The sequence below is a fragment of the Condylura cristata genome, unplaced genomic scaffold, assembly GCF_000260355.1.
Source record: "Condylura cristata isolate star-nosed mole 26May11 unplaced genomic scaffold, ConCri1.0 scaffold00001, whole genome shotgun sequence".
NCBI classification, from domain to species: Eukaryota; Metazoa; Chordata; class Mammalia; order Eulipotyphla; family Talpidae; genus Condylura; species Condylura cristata.
Genome location: NW_004567102.1, coordinates 80848507 through 80869232, shown reverse-complemented (window position 1 = coordinate 80869232; position 20726 = coordinate 80848507). Strand labels below are relative to the sequence as shown.

At 44.1% G+C, this 20726-nt stretch overlaps 1 protein-coding gene across 1 annotated transcript in view; it reads right to left on the bottom strand.

Moving 5' to 3' along the window:
* Positions 1–20726, bottom strand: part of PLEKHG1 (pleckstrin homology domain containing, family G (with RhoGef domain) member 1) — a 200463-nt gene that overhangs the window by 40572 nt on the left and 139165 nt on the right. Inside the window, exon 4 of the mRNA XM_004673933.2 lies at positions 7034–7134. Coding sequence (XP_004673990.1) covers positions 7034–7134 — 101 coding nt within the window. The remainder of the gene's footprint in view (positions 1–7033; positions 7135–20726) is intronic.

Sequence of the window (20726 nt, the reverse complement as noted above, 5' to 3'; positions counted from 1 at the left end):
CTGGGCCTCTCCTCTTCCGGGCTGCAAAGACTCCAAGCACCACTTCCTGTCACCACCCACCTAACTAGGTCAGCTGCTTCCACAGAAGTACTTGTTGGAGAAGAAAATGGGGTGAGGTTAACAGAACTGAGTGTTCTATTAATTTCACTAATACATGAGTAAAACTATTTCGACCATCATGTGTTAAAGGCATTTTGGTGGAAATGAAATGGTCTGTAAGAGGAGATAACTAGCCCCTCCTTTCACTGCCTTGTTATTTTATGTAACCCATGATTCACTTTCTAAATTACAATTCAAAAGGAGAAAAAAGCATGGCTCAAATCATTTTTCTGCTTAAGACATAAGTTACTTTCTCCATGAAGCTTTTATTAGTCCCTTCTGACAAAATTAACTGCACATTCCTTGGGGCTCTCCAAGCAATACTGTCCATTCCTTAATTATATGACTTATTACCTCGGGTGTACAGCGGTGTCATTCATCTTTGTATGACTGGACTTAGCCCAGTGTTTTAACATAGCAGTGACTCAACGTAGGTATGTGGAATAAAGAGAACGAGTTATAAGAAAAATGAAAAGTTTTGCTCTCCCCCTTTGAGAAAGAGAGCTTAGATTAATTTGCTAAGAATTAGCTTAAAAAATAGATATTCTGTATGGAGAAATGGTCTCTATTTCCACACATTTCAGACTTAATGACACATTCAAACTACAGCTCAGACAACTCTTTTCTATTTCAAGAGAGGGATGCTGTATCAAACTGTTGGCACATCATTGGTCACCATAAAAAAAAAAAGTTTTTAGATTTTAGGCATAAGTTAAAATGGGGAGAGTGTTTTTTTTTTTTTTGACTGACCTAGTTTTCTGACCATTGGAGGATTTATTCCAGACAGTAAACCAGAGACTTATATCTCTAGGGATTACCAAGAGAAAGAAAGAGTTGGCTAAAAATAAGGAAACAAAAATAAAGTCTTGATTGTAATTTATAACACTGCACATTGGGAGATTTTGTGATATAAGTTTAAACCTAAACATACATCAAAAATGAAACTTCATCAGATATCAAGACAGCACAAGGAAAAAAGTTGTAAATGACTATCATTTATGAACATGTCTGAAAAAAACTCTTTAAAATGCACAAACAAATCAAACTCATCAGTGCATAAACATATAAAACATTATGACTAGGAAACAGACTGGCTTGTTCCAGTAAATATGTATGATTTAAATTAGAGTGCCTATTAATATAATTTACTACTATATGAACAGGAGAAAAATCACAGGCTAATTTTCTTAAAGACAGACCAAACATTCAATAAAATTCAGTACCAGTCATTATAAAATCTAAGCAGAACAGGAGCAAGCATTTACTTAATTCCATAGCAGGGCCCTCCCTGGTGGTGCAGCAGGTTAAAGCACAGCACTAAGAAGCTAAAGCCACTGCAGCATGAGTTTGATCCCCACTCGCCCCGGAAGTGATCCACATGGTGGCAGACCTCTCCTGACCCGCCCGCTGCTCCACTCAGCAGTGTACTTCGTCGATCTGCCCGTTCTGATCCTCGCGCTCTCTCTGGTGAATCCTCTCACCACCCCTGCACCTCTGGCCTGTACCCCAGTTCTGTATGAATAAATAAATCTTTAAAAGAAAAAAATTCCATAGCAAACATCATATACTAAGGTGAAATAGTTAAAACATTCTTCCTAAGCCAAAAAAGCGAATAAAGACACCAACATCCCTCAACACTGAGTGGAAACATTTACCCAAAGCAATTAGACATGAAAAAAATATGAGGAGTAGAACAACTCAAAGGGAGAAAATAAAAAGATTTCCTTGCTTTCAGATATCATTGTCTACATAGCAAATCCGAAAGGATCTGTAAACCAGTATGAGAAATGAGGGGACAATTTAGAAAGGTAGCTGGATACATTTCAACATATCCAAATATATATTTGATAGTCATAAATAGAAAGCATTCTTAGATGACAATAATAGCTCACTTAAAATAGAAAAATATTCTAATCAAAATAACATCAAAGGTAATAAAATTTTTTAAAGTTATACATATGAAATGATGGTGAAATTACACAACACTATTATAAGATTAAAAATAAAAGGCTTTATTACAGATATATGTGCTTATAGATGGGATGATTTAGTATTATAAAAATATCAATTCTGCCAAAATTCGCCTATAAATTAAGTGCAAGTTCAATAAAATTCCCAAAGGAGTTATTCATAAAACCTGACAAACAAATAAAAATGCAGAGTTAAGAAAGGCAAATGCAGCAAGAACAATGAGGGCCTAATTATGAAGGCGACATAGTGTAAGGCAGAGATGAATAAAATGGCTGAGACAGAAAACAGAGCTTCATGACAGACCCATACTTAGAGAAGGAAGAATGTGGAAATGCAGATTAGCTTAGAAAGAACATACTTTTCAATCAAGTATGACCGGACCAATGGTGAGGATTCTAAAAATAACAATTTAGATTTCTTATCATATGCCACATACCTCCATCCATTTTAACAAGAATAAGGACAAATGTGAAAGGCAACATTTTAAGGCATTTAAGGAAAAAGTATATTAACTTATACTTAATTCTTTTAACTCAACCAAAATTCACATAGTATAAAAAGTATCATATAGTATCATGAATCTTATATATTAGACAACTTCTTCTCAAAGAAAGTGTTATAAAGCTGAAAGGCAAGTCTTCCAGGAGACAGAACAATAATAATAATAATAATAATAACAACAACAGTAACAACACATAATCCACAAAGACCACTCGATAGAATCTACCAAGAACTCCTACTCAGTAAGAAAAAGAAATATCCCAATTAAAAAATGAGGCAGAAATTGACAGGAGAAATCTAAGTGATAAACTACAAGGAGAGCTGCCCAGTCTTACTGCATTGTTATTCTGCATATAGTTATACCCTCAATGGAATATTATATCACAGTTAAAATAAGTGACTTAGAGCTACATATCTCAAAAACAATGTTGAGTGAAAAGTTTATAAAAGGCTGACACAATTTATGCCATGCTTAAAATAAGAGAAACCATGCTACCTATTTTAAATACATCCATATATATGATAATGGCAACAAAGATCTTGGATAGTAGTTATAGTTTTTGTGGTAGAGTAAGCCAGATTATATTGTCATATTATGCATTTCTCTTCCTAATTCCAGCTTCAAATCTGTTGTTGAGGGCATGTTTACGCCACTGAAATTGGCAAAGATAAATTTCAGATTCCCCCTTCATTTTTCTCACTTTTGGACAACTGGTTTACCTGCGTATCATTATGTTTCTCTACAGGATGGAATCCAATTTGAGAGGGATAGCAAAGTTACTTCAAGTTACATGTAATCTCTTTATGCTTCAAAGCATTTCTAAAGCAAATAAGGCACAAGGAAAGGCTCTGACAGTGGGGTTGGCTTATGGGCATTTATCATATTACTTTATGCTTTTCTGTATTTTGGAACTATTTCTTGAAAAAAAGAATCTAGTCAGCTGAAATTTTTAGCCCAGCACAAACCATTTTCTTTCTGCCCTCTTTAATTTTAGAGATTTAAATCTTGCTTAGTTGGTCAAAGTACTATGATGCTGAAAAACCTGGACCTTAACTAATAATAGAAACTTTAAAGATTTTTATTTCAAATACCAACCACAGTACTGCCAGATAGTTGTATCTTTGAAATCAACTATTACAGGGCATAGCATGGAAGATTCATAATAAGCATTAACCTAAAAAGTCACACCAATACCATTTAACCCAATATATTGTAATAGCAAAGATGTTTGAGCTCTAAGTTTAGACTCTCATTTTAAAGAAAGGAAATAATAACGCATAGGGACAAAACAGTACAGACACTTCGACTGTAAAAATCAAACAAGAAAATAATTATGATGGTAATAATATTAAAGAAATTAGAAAATACCAATACCAAGAGAGATCTGATAGAGCATGAACTCAAATTAGGCAAAATTAATTTCTACATCTTTGCCCTGGAGCAAAGGCCTTTCGTCATTGTCCAATGGATGTCTTGTCAGTAAGAAGTATGTACAATGTGCATCCTGTGTACCCAGAGAGCTGGTAAGAGAAGGCAGTGAGATGATGCTTGTGCATATAAATGTGATTACTAAAGGGACAGGTACAAACACGGTCATGTGCAGTGTCACTGCCATGTCTCACGTGTCATCTTCAGGATGCTCATTTACTGCAACTCAAGTTTGTTTTAGACATGTCTGACTTCCTTCAACAAAAAGACCAAGGAGCTTATTCAAGAACTAAAGTTCTTCTCAGTTTACCCACCTTTTCAGACTGTACACCTGAGCCCCCTTCTTATTGACCCACTAGGTTTCCATGCTTATCTTTCTCTAAATTAGGAGGCACATGAAATGGTGAACTCCAGGGAGCAAATCTCCATTGTGGATTATCCACAGTATCACAGTATCACAGAAGGGAGTGTGGCTGATGGCTGGGGCTGGAGTCAGAGAAGCCAGGATGAGGCATATAAAGTGACAGAACACATGAAACTCTATGGCTTCTGGCAAGAAGCAAACACTAGATAAACAGTCATTACTGTCAACTTACAGCCAAACCACCAGAATGCTTAGGTCAGGGGCCTCCCATCATTTGGTTACCCCTCTTCAAGTTACAGTGCCATTAGTGGGAATCACTGGAAGGAGGAGCAATGAAAAGGTCAGAGGATGTTACCATCAGCAGCTATCACACGGGGGTCTGCTTCAACACATTGATAATGAGGAGGTAGACTCTACTAGTGACCATACGGATTCTCCAATCCTGACTCCATTTTCTTTGCCCTCTCTCTATTATCTTACTGTGTTTGTTTCATATAGAGAATATTTCTTAACCATGACCACACATTACAAACATCCCAGGACCTTTTAAAAAATTCTGATGTCCTGCCCCACCACAGGCCAACTGACTAGAATTTGTGAGGGTATTTTTTAAAAAAGAGCTTTCCAGCTGATTTCAGTATGGCTGAAAAATATTGAGAGAAGAATGCTACATTCTGCTGGAAATATCTCCATGCTGATAATAGTACAGTCTCTTCAGAGGCCAGTGGAAGACACATTGGTTGCTACTTGCAGGCAGGAAGCAAAAAAAAAAAAAAATTAAAAAAAAAAAGCCAACCTGGAAATGGTCAGCAAGATCAGCCCTGTCATGCTCATGCTGCTGGAAGAAACAGCATGAGACAAGAGCCTGAGAGAGCTATGAGAACACCCATAGGGGCTTCGAGAGAATAAGAATCCAAGTGCCCTTTGGTTCTCACTTCTTCCCATATACAAACAGCTCCTACTGACTTTGTGAAAACAAGGGATGGCTTTGGAGTTATGAATCATGCTTCTCCTTTATCAATTAAGAATGTTAGAAACCCACCTCCTTTAGATAACTGAAAATGTTAGAACTTAACTGGGAAGCAAGGCTTTTCTTTGTTAAAGAACAATTATGTATTCTTTCTGCGCATGTGACTTACCTATAAAATGAAGACCAAACCTGAGTGTGGACCAGTCATCAGAGAAACCTGATGAATCTTTTGGGTCAAGGTCTTTAGTTTGGCTCTGAATACCCTCTTTAACAAACATCTCTATTATTAGTCATAAATTCACTTCACTGCAATGGTTTATTTCAATTAACACCCTGATTGAAAACCACCATCTTGGAACACCCCAACTGGTGTTCAGTCTACAGAGTTCAATGGCAGAGATCTTGCAGTGCTGGCATTTCTTCTATGCTATGCTTTCAAAATTAAGGCATGCCAGCAAACATGCTTCCCAGTGGCCAGACTCATGCTAAATGTTAGGGATTCAAGGTGGCAAGTGAGATGTGGTTCCAGTCCTCATGGAGCTCACATAGAAAATTTTTAGTAAGCAAAGAGGGGTAGGATTTATAATTTGCATTATAGTTGAGAACCCCAATAATAGTGCATTGTAGGATTTTATGTGGGAATTGCACCATAACAAAATGACTGATCATTGGATAATATTTTGGTGCTTATGCCCTGCTGGCATTCAGCTAGGAACTTCGTGTATCAGCTCACTGAAATTCACAATAACTTTTAGGTAGATGTCCCTGTTGTTTCCATTCATTCAGTCCACAGAAAAGTCTGAATGCATCTTAGGGTAGTAACAAAATAGATAGATCCTCTCTATGAGGTATGTGAATGGGGGTGAGGAGGAAGGAAATAACCAACAACACCCAGAAGTCAATCATACAGTACGTTAGAAATTGCAAAATGCCAGGAGAAATGGAAAGAGCAGAGCAGGTAAGGTGGGAGTGCAAATTTCAGTCAAGTTTCACTGAGCAAGGCGGATCTGAGTGCAGACTTAAAGACTAACCCTAGAATATATATATGGCTCAACTGTGATACGAGCTCAGAAACCTGCGCCCTTAACACAGATATTAGGAAAAGAGAGCGTTCTCTTTCCCCTGCCCTTTCCCTTCTCTTTCCAGAAGCATCATATTATAAAGACTGATTCACTCAACTCCAATCCTGCTCTGTTTGCTTTGTTCATTAGAGTAATTTTTGAGGCCAGTGTCTGCTACTTAGTAGGCACATGTTTGAATTAAATCAATACTTTCAATTTCGAATTAATTTGAATAATATCTATAGTATTCAAAATATTTTTTGATTTGTACTGTGCCTAGCTCATTCTCTAGACAGAAAAACATTTGAAGAAAAATCAGTTGAGGTGAGAATACAGTATGACATTATGTACTTCTAGGAGCTGTTCATGTTGGTTTGTGGAAAGAAGATACCATTGTTCTATCTAGGGAAGAGCTCTCGTCTCTGAGTCTGGAAGGCAGAGAGTGATGGAAAATAGAAAAAACATGAGACTTAGGTGCAAGCAAATATGCTTCTGGGTAGAAGATTCCATGGCACGGAAGCCCACAAAAATCTATAAGTCGAATCAAGGATTTTAGGGAACATTTTCTTAGGCTACATTCATTCCAGGGAAATTAGTAATTTTCTCACATGAAAACAATCTTGTGAGTGTTCACTTACCTATTGAAGTGGTAGATATCCTGTATGTTTCCAAAAAGGGCTAATCTTTCTTCTGTCCCCAGAGGAAGTTTTGCTTGGTCCCGTATGCAGTCAAGGTAATCCTGCGAAATCATGGAGAAGAGGCTTTAAGTATCCCTGTGATTCTCTGAGACATCTTCAATGACCCAAAATGTGTCTTTCATATCAATTTCAAGGTATTATTATATTAATGTGCTCCTTAGCTCTATGAGAATATAGGCTTTCATTTGTTTTGATAGTACCTTTTATAGAAGGGAGAGTTTGAGCTAGGAAGAAGAGGATGGTGTACACTGAGTCATTCAATGTTTTAGAGCTTCCTTAGATGGATCATAGAATAACCACAGTTGTGGAAAACGTCAGAGTTTTGCATAGCAAGTCCAACTGACGTGTCCTTGACTAACTCATGTCAGAGCGGGACACCAGAAATCTCTTATAAACTGTCAAGAGAAAAGGAACCATAACTCTGGGAAGGGATTAACATTAATTTACTGTGGCAATCACTGGGCTGTATGTGTACGTATCAAATCATTATGCTTTCTACCTATAGCTCAATGCAGGTGGGCAAAAGTAACAGAGTTGTTTTCAACATATAGCTGTTCATTGTTAAAGTGTAGAACTGAAGTCTCCCTTAAGTACCAACTTAGGAAAAAACTTTAAAAAAGTAGGCACACAATTCATCACGCTACCCAAAGGCTTTGTTTGCAAGTGGGGAGAAGTCTGCTAATTTTCAGTGGCGAACCCAGAGCTGTGGAGGGCTTAGACCCACAGTGGGTTAAATGTACGTGACTTAGAAGCTATTTGAGCTGCTGAGAAAGGGGAAAGTGTTTTCCGCCAGTGTGCTGAAGAGTTCATAACTCCCCTCTCCCCCAGCAAAGCTTGAAGAAAGAACTCTGTAGGAGGCAAGCAAACAATAAAGAAAAAAGTGAAAACAGCTGAAATAATGTAAAATAAAAAAATAAATACAATCCCCTGTGCTGGGCAGAACAATGTACCCAGGCCAGGACCAAAAAGCCTGCTGCAGCCTTTACAGGAAGTAGCCTGTGTAGCGGCAGGCAGAGTGCGGAAATCCCAGCCTGGACCGTGGTCCAAGGTCCGAGGGAGAACACGTGAGATTTTAGATACCACTGACAAATGGCGAATGGAAATTCAAGAATCATCAGGCGATTGTTATCTTTAACAATATACATTTGCTCTCCTGTTCCTCAGGTAAGACAGGCACGTTTTCATGGTTAACTTTCTGGTCAGCATCAAACAGCTTACCATTTTAGTTCTTTTTTTTTTTTTTAAGATTTATTTCTTTATGCATAGGGAACTGGGGTGCAGGCCAGAGCTGCAGGGGCAGTGAGAGGATTCACCAGAGACAGAGCAGGGAGCAGAAGAGGTAGATCGAGAAGGGCACTGCTGAGGGGAGCAGCAGGGAGACAGGCGAGGTCTGCCGCACCATGTGGGTCACCTTCAGGCTGGAATGGAACTTGCACTGAAGCATCTGCAGCCAGCTTGCAGTGCTGCACTGTAAAGTCCTGTGCCCCCAGGGAGAGCCTATTCTAACCCTCCAATAATAAACTCGTTGTTATGCAGAACCTGAAGCTCATAAACTTTTTTTTTTTAAACAAGCTTTGTGGTCATCTCAGTAAGAAATCAGCTTCACCAGGCCTGAAACCCCTGTGAATGGAACTATTATAGAAGCTCGAGTGTCTGCATAGGATCCAGAGTGCACATGCAAGAAATGCTAAAAGCTGGAATGGATGTCATTGTACTTTTTGAACAACCCTGAAACCAAACCTAGACTTCCTCAAAAAAATAAATTGAGTCCTTGATGTTTTCATGAAATTCCACTTGATACAAAAGGATGTAGTGATATATATATATTTTAAATATATATTTATTTATGCATACAGAACTGGGGAGCAAGCAGAGGTGCAGGGGTGGTGAGAGGCTTCACCAGAGACAGATCAGGGAGCAGAACAGGCAGTTCAACAAAACACTGCTGAGGGGAGCAGCAGGCGGGGATCAAACTCATGCTGAAGTGGCTTTAGCTTCTTAGTGCTGTGCTTTACCCACTGCAACACTAGGGAGGGCCATGGATGTGGTGATATTTAAAGGGCAGTAAAGGCTTACAGGCATTCATACTCTGGCTTAGAAGGGCACAATGTCTTCAAAGTTAAAGAAGGATGCAAGGCCAGAAAGATCTGGATAGTATGAAGTTAAAAAGTAAAACAGAAGGATATCAACAGGCCTAATTCACACCAAGAAAGGGGAGGAGAGGGGGAGATGAAGGGTGTGGCATATTTAACAAGAAAACAAACAGTCTTTTTTCTCACTTCAAGTGCAAAGCTTGCTCATTTGCAGAAACCCGATACTAGATTCTTCGTGAGGGAAAGATTGAGTTAAGGGGCTTGAAGAATTTCAACTGGGGTGAGAGACAAAGAACCCTGGCCTCCTTCCAACAAATAGTGGCCCATCTCCAGCTGAAAGCAGTTCAAAACCTCAGAGCCCATGGTAGAGAAACTAGATTTTAAAAGCTGCTTGTTTTCTGAAATTGTTGAGAAAATAGATCGTTAGAGTCTAACTTGTTATAGGCCGCTCTCGACAACAGATCAAAGTAGTATGGCCACAACTGGTTCACCCCACTGATCATAATTACGTCTTTTAAATACGATACTTTGACCCTCAACCAGCTACTGAAGACTAGTGCAGCATGTCCTACATTGGCAGCTGTGGTCATCTAAGCCAAAATGAGAGGTTTGCAGCTCAGTGGCAGTAACAGTTCATTCTGTGCTCAAATGACAGAGTAAAGCACCAATGAAATTTATTAGAGCCAGTCATGCTGCTTATTAATTTTATTGGCCTGACGTCAACATCCCCGGTTTTCCTACTGTTAACAAGAAGGGTCAATTTTAAGCCTTTGCATTGAAAACAATTATTCTCTAAGAGGATCAAAGAATTCACTTTATTTTGGGGAGAAAAGGCTGGAGAGATTCACAGAAAAAAGAGCTTTTCACCATCTGAATTTCATCAAACGTATTTATTTTCTAATCCACGTATGGCCTTCGGTCTCTGTTGTTAGAAGATCTGTATGAGTGCCCTCCCCCACTAGTGTTTTCATTCCTTGTCATACCTGATATTGAAAATATCCAAAGCCTATCTCAGTGCTCTAGAAATGAACAGGAGCCAGCTGGCTAATCGTTTCCTGTTCTGCAGCTAGTAAGTGTGAAAACTGAGAGTTCATGTGTTGAAACTTTAACAGAATATCTGTTAAATCTAATGGTAAATTTGGAGTTTCAGTTGCATGTCTGATTTCTTCTGTTTTTCTAGTAACTTCATTTTGACTATATTTTACAAAATTATCAGTGTGTGACTCATTGCACGCTCTCTCTCACTGGCTTGTTCCTCGCCTTAGAAAGTTAGAGCGGCCCTAGTCTAGAGAACCGTCCAGCAGAGAGATGCTGTAGATATAGAATTGAAATTCAGATTCAAATTCAATGACCTTGGTAGTTCCCTTATTTCTCCAAGATGCCCTGAAAGGATGAAGACCTTTGCTCTCATCTCCCTTCTTCCTCTAAAATAACATGTAAGGTGTTTTAATAGTATAATGGACTTAATAAGATAATAAAGATAAACATAAAAGCATTTATTTATATCGATACTTGGTATTCTCTTCTTCACTTTTCTCTTTCCCAAGACAGTCCCATGGGAGAAACAACACAGAAGTTTCTGCTTCTCACATTTCAACATTCTGCCTAGTGGTTTTATGGTTTATTCTTTTTGGTTGAATGTTTGTTGTTAGCACTTCCAAAATTCCAAGCTCTTTGCTATAACACCGAGGCAAGATCCTTTTATCTTTATTTTGGAGGAAGCATCCTTTCTTGTTTCTCCAACTCCACCTTTTCTAAAGGGTGGTCATCTGTTTCATGCAAAAACCTACCCTCCAGATGCCATGGATTACACGGTTATGCCATCGACACTACAATAACTTACATTTCTACATCAATTTATAGTTTGAAAGCACATTCCAATTCATTCATACAAAGCCCCTTTCCTCCCTTTGATTGAGAACATAAGACCACATGCCAAGTTCTGTTTTACAAGCTAGGAATTAAAAAAATGAATAAAACATGACCCCATTCCCTAAGGAGCTCCCTGTGTAGTTGAAAGACCAGTGTAAACAAATAAGTACAATACAGAGTTAAGGTCCTATGACTGATAAATATTCAGCAGAGGAGACAGGAGACTGAGGAGGGTGGGGCGATCCCAGAGCACAGGGAGGCTTTCCAGAGAAGGCTGTGGTAGAGCTGAGGCTCTGAGGTTGACCAGCAGTCTGAACAGAGGCACAGAGTCAGACATTCACGTGCGGACCGAACACGGGGGGAGCTGGGACAGGAGCAGATGCTCATGGCACAGAGCCCAGTGGGCGGGGGGTGGGGGGCTGCCCACTGAGAGGGGCCTGGGCAGAATCTGGAGAGTCCTCCACACTTGAAGGTGGTGGCCATCACTGGTGAACATAATGAGACCATCCTGCCTGTGTCAGGAAAGAAAGTAAGAACAGAAGCTAGAAGGATGCTGAGGAGGCCGGTTGGGCCTGTGATCTGCACAGTGACCAGGTAAGTCCCCAGCAAGCTCCACGGAGAGGACCACATTGATGTGGCAAGAGAGAAGCAGGAGTCCAGGCAAGACGCTGTTGCTCTGTGGGGCGTGACTGACTTTCCGAAGGGTGTGTGGGCGCCTCTCCTAGCCCTCCCCATGACAGGAGGAGGAAGGGTGCTGTGTCCCAGACACCAGCAGGAGCATCTTCTCACACACTGTGGCCATGAGCACATTAAGAGGCTGAGGCTACCTCCATGGCTGTTTTTCCATCTGGCTGCAACCGGGAGACAGCCTGATGCTCCCTCTGGGGAACAGGCCTAGCCGGCTTGCCGGCTTCTTTGTGGTTTTCTGTCCCAGGTGGTGGGGAGGTAAAACCAGCCAAGGCCACTCCTGCAGGCCCAGACTGCAAAGGACCTGCCAGGGAGGTTCTAGGCCTTTCTGGCAGGCTGGTCTCCTCTGTACTGGACTTCCTCACACCAGAGAAAAGTCTAAAGAGCTCTGGGGACTTGTGCTGAGAAGACCAGGCATATTTCTGGCTCTCGCTCATCTAGATGGTAGGTCTTTAACTATGTCTTGCTCATCTTGTTCTTGGAAGAGAAAGCTCTGAGAAGAAACTGGGGTTCCATTTTCTAGCCAATTTCCTCTGCACAAATAGTGCCCTTAATGACCTTGATAATGGACACGATGGGTTCACAGGCCTCTTTCCAAATCCCACTTCTGTATCTTTCTCTTCCATTCTTGAGGGAGTGGAAGAGGAGTTGGTAGTCTGAGGGGAAGGCAGAGTGTTCATTTTGGACATGGGAAGATGGTGGAAACTGTAGGACATCTCAACGAGGGGCTTGTCAGACACAAGGTCTGGTGTGAAAAACTTCAAGCAGTTTGCCCTAGGAACTCAGTGAGCAGGAAGGCCCACCTGTGCCTCTTCTGATTTTGTCTGATGAAGCACTGATGGAACCCAGACTTTTCCCGTGTTTCAGGGTCAGGGCATGGCAGGAGCTGAGCCACAGAACATAGCTTGGAACATCTCAGTGCCGGCAAGCTGCAACCCCGTTGGGCCTAGCAGCCCGAGGCACCTCAAGAGACTCTCCCTTCCACAGCAGGAACCCCAAGTGGCCCTTGTAAGGGAAAGTCGCCAAGCACATTCACAGCTACCAGGCCATGGGCAGCACAGGACTCAGCACAGTGATGGGAGACGGGACCCTACGTGGGCACCGTGTGAGGGGTGATGGAAGTTGGTATGCTAGTCAGATGTGTGCATACCACCTTTCCACAAACACTGCTCAGGAAGCCGAGGGGGCACTGAGTACAGAGGTTAGACATGTGTGACTGATTTGGAAATGAGGTAAGAGAGGAGGGTAAGTGCTGAGATGTTGGGCTATACAGGAAGGGAAGTGGTGAGGCTGTAGTGGAGATGTAGGATGGACTGACCCATCCATGTATCCATGCAGCCACCCACCAGTGCATGCACCACTGCTTACAGGCATCTATCCAGGCACCCGCCCACCCACACATCCATCGGACCATCCACACATCCATCCACCCTGCATCCATTCATCCACTGAACCACACATCTGTTCTTCCACTAGCATCCACCACCATCCATTAATCTATGTCCCCATCCATCCCTCCAGGAATGTGTGGCAGTTGAGGGGGGAGGGGAAGGAGGAGAGCAGGAGCCAGAGTATCAACAGAGGAATAATTGGTGGTGGGAAGCACTGGCGAAGGCAGAGGGAACTGTAGAGCTAAGGAACAGGGCTGAGAAGAGAGGAGAGTCAGAGACAAGAACTTCTACGGGAATCCTGGACAGCAAGTCGACACTGGCCACTTCATTTTACATGGTGGCAAATAAAATCCCAACATATTGGAGAAGAGGAAGTAAAAAGTTCGGTCTCCCTCCTGGAGGACCTTTCCTTTTGCCCAAATGTCACTCTCCAGAAGTAACTCTGTTTAATGACACGGTTGCATGCTTTTGGGATATGTGCTGGGCATAGTTTCATGCGTCAAAAATGGGATTTTCCTTGACCACGATTTTGTGTTTTCCACTCAGTGTATGTAAGCGCACATAATTCCTAGAGGTCAATATAGTTCTTTTTTATTCTTTGCAACTGCATTCATTATAGTGGACTTGAGATTATTTTTAGCTTATGTGCCAGTGACTGTATGAAGATGAGGGATCTACAGAAATGAGGAAGAGGTGACTCTTGTCCTCCGGGGACTCAACAGAGAGTGAGGGAGAAAGACACATTTAAAAAAAGTCAGAACACAGAAGTTTAAGTGTTGGAAGAATTATGTACAAAGTTGAGTAAATGGCCAGACAAATACATTTACAAATGAGAGAAACTTTCTTCCTAAGCAGCTACCAGGTAGGGTTTACAGTGAAAGCTGCTGTGGTCTGCAGAGGCAGCCCCAGACGTCTGACCTTCAAGTCAATCTCTTCTTCTTCTATCCACATCCACTGGAGGGAGGTACAGCCACAAAAATGGGAGCTGGGGGTCTCTGCCCCTCTTGCTGTGAGAACAGAAGCTCCTATGCTGGGGACAGAGTTCCCCCTGAGTTTCTAGAGTACTCCTCCACATGTGGAAAACTGGACTGAAAATACAATTTTCATCAACATAAGATCTTTCTGCCAATGATATGGGGTAAGGGAGAAAGGAAGAGGGAGGGACAGAAGCAGGAAAGGGGGAATAAATGGGAAGAAGAGATGAGGAGAGAAGTGGGGAGGGAAAAGGGGAAGAGTAAGCAAAAGGGGAGAAGAGAAAGAATAAGAGAGAGCCAGTAAGAGAAAGAGCGAGACACACTGTGTGTGTGTTTGTTTGGGGGGGGGGTGACGGAGAACCCCACTGAGACCCAAGAGCCAGTGAAAAGCTGCTGTTGCTGACATGACATCAGTTTGCCTTCTGAATCCTCCTGACGGGTGGTACATTAATGAATCGTGGGAATCACTAGTCATGGCATCGAGAATGTTGACCAGTGAATAAAACACTGGGAGCTTTCAGCCTCATTTACCTCTGTCCTTCTTTCTTTCTTTTTTTTTTTAAGATTTATTTATCTGTGCATACAGAACTGGGGTGCAGGCCAGAGGCTCAGGGGTGGTGAGAGGCTTCACCAGAGACAGAGCGGGGAACAGAGCAGGCAGATCGATGAAGTACACTGCTGAGGGGAGGAGCGGGGGGGTCAGGAGAGGTCTGCCGTGCCATGTGGTCACCTCCGGGGCAGGCGGGAATCGAACTCATGCTGCAGTGGCTTTAGCTTCTTAGTGCTGTGCTTTAACCCGCTGCGCCACCTGGGAGGGCCCACCTCTGTCCTTTCAATAGATAAGGCATCAGCAAAAAGTGCCAGGAAAGACCTGTGCTGAGCTGTCACAGTGACAAGGGTGCACTTCCTGTTTCACTTACTCTCCTGAAAGAAAGGGTGCTAGGAAGTGTCCCTTGGGGAGAACGGTGGGACCACTGAGCTGAGAGTGGGCAAATGGGCAGTTCTATCTGGAAAGAAAACTTGGGGGTGGGGTGGGGACGGGGACAGGAATTCTGTGGAGAAGAAAGAAAACACCTCTTCCCTTGTAGACAATGGAAAATATCTGATTTTCCTCAAGGACTTTCAGCACAAGGCATTGTGAACTGACACATAAATCAATGTGACCGTTTGGGCAAGATGTGGGTGGTGGGTGACACGGGAGTAGCGTTGATAAATGAACTTCCTAAAGCAACAGGGCCCCCAACTTTTCCTACACTTTAACATCCATTATACATAGCCCTTGTCTTTATTCACTTCCTGTGGATGTCAGCAGGCATGACTTGATGTCTGTAAATATAACTCATTGTAAAATGTTATCCTAATTCAAAGAAAGCCTGGTACACACAGAACGCTAAGATCAATGTATTACTCTTTTATAATAAGTAGGAGAATCCTTATTAATGGCTCACAGCAGGAAAACTTACTATTCTCTTGCTTTGTTAAATATTTACTTTGAAAATGGCACTTAGAGTCTTGGAGTTACCTTGACAAAGTCCTCATAAGCAAGAGCTTTTCTTGAAATGAACTTCTCTGGCATATTGAAGCAGTGTCTCCATTTGTAAGCTACAAGTGCTTCTCACTCCTTACCTCGTATTCTTTAATCCCATCATTACTTCTAGCTACAAAAACTGTGGAAGCATTTCTGAGATTGTCTATGTGCTAACTGAATGCACATAAATGTAAGATATGCTTGGACTCTTAAAAATGGTCAACCAGGCCCCCGCCGATGGCGCAACGGGTTAGGACACAGCACTACAAGCTGGCTGCAGCTGCCTCAGTGCCAATACGATCCCTGCCCCGAGGTGACCCATATGGCGCGGCAGACCTCTCCTGACCCGTCCACTGCTGCCCTCAGCAGTGTACTTCATCAACCTGCCTGTTCTGCTCCCCGCTCTGTCTCTGGTGAATGTTCTTACTGCCCCTGTGCCTCTGGCTTGTACCCCAGTTCTGTACGCATAAATAAATCTTAAAAAAAAAAAAAAAGGCAACCAGAGAACTTGCTGGAAAGGTTAGCATAAACCTGCCTGAGTGCTGACTCCACAGGACCAGAAGGAAAGGGGCTCCCCGTGCCCGGAGATGCATCCCTGGTCTTCCTATTTTTTTCCAACTCAGTTGGTTTTTCCCCTCCTCCCTGGGGGGCTTCCCACCGCCTAACTTTTTACTGCCTCTTCGCACTCTGGCTCTCAGGCTAAGGAAGGAAGCAGACACATACAATTAAGTGTGGCTATAACCTTTAAAGAGGAAAAGGGAGAAGTCTGATGAGGTGGCAGAGGGATGTGGTGCCTTGGCAACGCTTTAAGGACCTGAAAATAAGAACCTGATTCATCTCAATTACAATCAAGGTATAATTTGGAACATACTAATTAAGAAAAATTAAATAAAGCCCAAGGGGCTTTGTATATGGGAAAGAAAATAAAATAAAAAGATCAGTAAAATAAATTACATTATTAGATCATCTGAAGTTTAACTCCTTGCTGCTATTTATTATCATCATCATCATCATCACTATTATCACTGTTATTATTTTTATTGCTAGGGACTGAGCTCTCTGCTTCATGTGCATCTCATTTAATCTTCACAGCCACCCCAGGGGGTGGAACCATGTCGAGTCCATTTTGCTGGGAAGGTTCCAGAGCTCCCCAAGGTCACACAGAGAGTGCGTGACCTGCTCACCGTCCCGTCCCAGTAGGACTGGTCGACTAAATCCCAGCCAGTGAAACCCACACTACTGTTGCACGGTTTTAGTCTTTAGTCCACTGTCTTGAAGCAGTAGGAGAGGTTTGCTGCTGACATCTGGGGCATAAATGTGGGTCCCATTAGGTATGAGGGGAAGCCCGAAGAGAACTCTCATTGACTAGCCACTTCTGCCCCCGAAGGCCAGTCCATTCCTTTAAGTCTTTATCAACCCACCCACGAGGGCGTGCTTCTCCATCGGTAGAGAACACCAGCGCCCAAGCCCCTGCCACTCTGCTTTCCCCATCTGCTCAGCGCCCTGATCTGCTCATGACAGCTCTGCCTTCTCCCCAGAGCACGGCTATTGGCTCCTTCGGATGTCCATTTCCCTTCCGGCCACCCTGCAGCCCATGAGCCCAGCTCTCGTCCCCCAGAGGAACCCAGACTAGCTCACTCATGCGGAATCTCAGCATGTGAATTCCTCCTGTTCTTCCACACCTCCCCACGCCCCACTGTTAAGGGCAGACCAAAAGTGGGCAGGACGGAGCCCCTGGACAGCAGAGTTGAGCAGCTCTAGAATGGCTATAAATCAAAGATCAAGCAGCAGTGGAGAGAGGGGCGGTAGCTGTGAGAGACTAGCTTTCTTGGGAGACTTGAAGTGCTGCGAGAGAAGCTCCTGGAAGCCACTCAGAGGAGCGACTATGGAGGAGCAGTTCTGCTCCACGTGGGACGTGTGCAAGTCGTGAGGCTGTTAGAGGGAGTGCGGGCACACTCTTGCACAAAGACAAGAGTCTGTCCCGACTTCCCACCGGGAGTTCCAGGGCGGCCACTTCTGAACACCATGGCCTCACTGCGCTTGCAACATCAAAACACGTCGCCACCGATTTCAGCGACAAAAACACTTCCTGTTTACGAATCAAATCACAGACCACACTTCCCAGGAATATTCCTGACTCTAGAGCACCAGAAGACTAGAAACAAGGACCTCAACTACAGGCCCATACAAAATACAAACTTGCTGCCCTTGGGCCTCCAGTGACCATATGTTCGCCCAGTCAGAAAACAGCCATGACTCTTAATGAAGGACTTGGGACTCTTCATTGGGTCTCCTGAGTCAGGAGAAGTGCTCTAGATGATTCCCACAGCAATCGGTGGTGTACAGTAGGTTCTCAAGCAGTGCTGACCTGATGACTAAAAAATAAGGCCCTGGGCCCTCCCTGGTGCACAGCGGGTTAAAGCAAGCACTAAGAAGCTAAAGCTACTTCAGCATGAGTTCCATCCCCGCCTGGAGGTGACCCACATGGCGCCACATGGCATGGCAGACCTCTTCTGACCCGCCTGCTGCTCCCCTCACCAGTGTACTTTGTCTATCTGCCTGTTCTGCTCCCCACTCTGTCTTGGTGAATCCTGTCACCACCCCTGCACCTCTGGCCTATACCCCAGTTCTCTATGCATAAATAAATCTTTAAAAAATAAAAAAATAAGGTCTTACACCCCAAAAACCTAGTGCTATTTGTGCTAATGTGCTTGGGACCCTAAATTTACTGAAGAAAAGTTTGACACAGGCCAAAAGGTGGGGGCTGCCAGACAAGAAGTCCTGCAAGGAAGAAACCGGAAGACGTTAGCTCAGCTTCCTTTGTTCATACGAGTCACCAGACTGATGAGGACCTGCAATGTGGAGCTGTTCTACTCAGGAATCACAATACAACGAGGCTTTTTATATTAAACTAATGAATGTGCACAGGATGGATCTCTTCCTGGGCAGTTTTTCAACGCCACAAACGTGATTGTGTTCTGGTGCATTAGGTAACTGCTGCTAATATGGGAAAAACACAGGTTCCCTGATCGGCTTGCTGCACCAGAGACAGGGGTGGCCCCAACCTGTCCTGCTGCTTCTCTGGCTGTAATTTGTTGATCTCATCACAGTACTAGCTTGAGCAGCGTCATTCATTGACCCAGAAACAGCTGGTGATCTACTGGGGAACAGGGAGAGGCACCATGAAGGGAAAGTGGGGGTGCTGGATACTGCACAGCCGCTTTTGATTTGGGTAAGTTCAGAGACTTTTGTCTGTCATCCTGGAGGCCTGGTGCCCACTGGTGGGCACAGACTGAAACAAGTGACTTGGGAAAGTATTTTTCTTCCTGTTAATTCTAAAGTACAGTGTCTGAGGCCATCTTGCAACATACTTAAGATGAGAGACAGAGAGACAGAGACAGAGAGAAAGGGGTTGGCTTAGGGTTATAAGCAATTTTTCAAGAAATTGCCTATGATGCATTTCTAAGGCAGCAATATGGCAACTGAACAGAGGTTTTCCTGGCACTAGGTCCAGTTTCCATTTGCAAATGGGGACTGATGGAGGAAGGAATGCGGGGGAGGCGTCACAAGACTGAGTCACACAAAGGGGACAGGTAGAAGGGACTAGAGCAGCTACTGACACAGCCATGACATCAAGGTCCTCAGGCGCCAAAGCCCGAGTCCAGGATGCCCGGGATGCCTGGACGTCTCCAGGAGGTTCCAGCAGGTAACACTGTTGGGGGCTGTGCCTGAAGCTCAGACCCAAAAGGTAAAAGGCGAGGACATGGAGACGAAGCTCATCAGGAAATCTCTGGTCCTCTCAAGTTCTACTTCGGCTCACTGGGAGTGAGCCGCTCCCAGGGAGAGGCTGTCTCTATCAGGGCCGTCTCTGCACCAGCCCGGGGCAGCCCTCTGCCCACCTGTGCCTATGCAGGTGCTTCTGCCCACCCGCTCTCGCCCTCTGCGGGGCAGCAGCGTCCTGCCTGCCCGTGACCTGCACCTGCCGGGACTCGTCGGCACTGACCTCCCTCAGGGGAGGCCTCTCTCCTTAGGCCGTCTGCCTGCAACCATGCAGGCCTCTCCCTCTGCAAACCTGTCGCTTCTGGGGCAGCTCTTCCTGCCCACTTGCACCTATGCAAGTGTCTTTTCCTCTCCCGTCCCCTTCTAATAAACTTACTCTTTGTAACTGAGTCTCTGTCTCCTGGAGAATCTCGCCATGCGCCGCTGAAAGGGGAGCTCTGGAGAAACCTTTCCCAGAGTGAACCCAAGGACCAGAACTCAAAAACCGACATCAGGGAGCATTTGCAGATCTGCTTTCCCTGGACAGCAGACATGTCCACACTACATCACGGCACCAGGGAGAGGCCAGGCCTGGCAGGGCCCAGATGCAGCGTGGCGGCTTTAGGAGCCTGATAGCCTGGGCCCAAGAGCAGGCTGTGGGTGCGGTACTGCTCTCGCTGAGACCCAGGCACTCTGGTTCCTGAGTAGGGGGGACACCATCACCTGCACCTTGTCTTCAGTCTGTAGGTTCAACACAGGTTATTCACAGGTGCCCAGTGCACCTGCCCAGTGCACTGGCTGTGCATGTCCACCTGCACCCCAGCAGCCTCCTCAGTAGGGAAGGAAAGCAGGCAGATTAGAGCCTCTTTTGCCTTCAGAGCCAGAACTCCTGCACGCTCGCCCTCCATGATGGCGCTCCACGCTCCCAGGGCTTGTGCCCCTCTTCCATTGACTTCTCACTGCTTTTGTAACAGGGGGGTCCCTAGGAAAAGGGGATGTTCCAGGTTCCCTGCCCCACCCAGAAGGAGGGTGGAGCTGAGCAGAGAAAAAGGAGAGAAGAGAAGGAATCAGGGGAGAAAAAGCAAAGGAAGCTGGATGGAGAACAAGAAGGAGACCTGAGAAAGCCACACGGAGCAGCAAGCATGTGATGAGGAAACTGTGCTTGTTTCCTGACCCTGGACTGGCTAAAGCAGATGTGGGCGAGAGACCTGCAGGGAGGTGACTATGGCAGTGTTTCTATTGATTTTGATGTTGCTCTTTTCCTCCCAGACTTGTCTGGCCATGTCTGACCCTTTTCCATGGGTCCCGGCCAGAAGGTGCTTTAGTCTT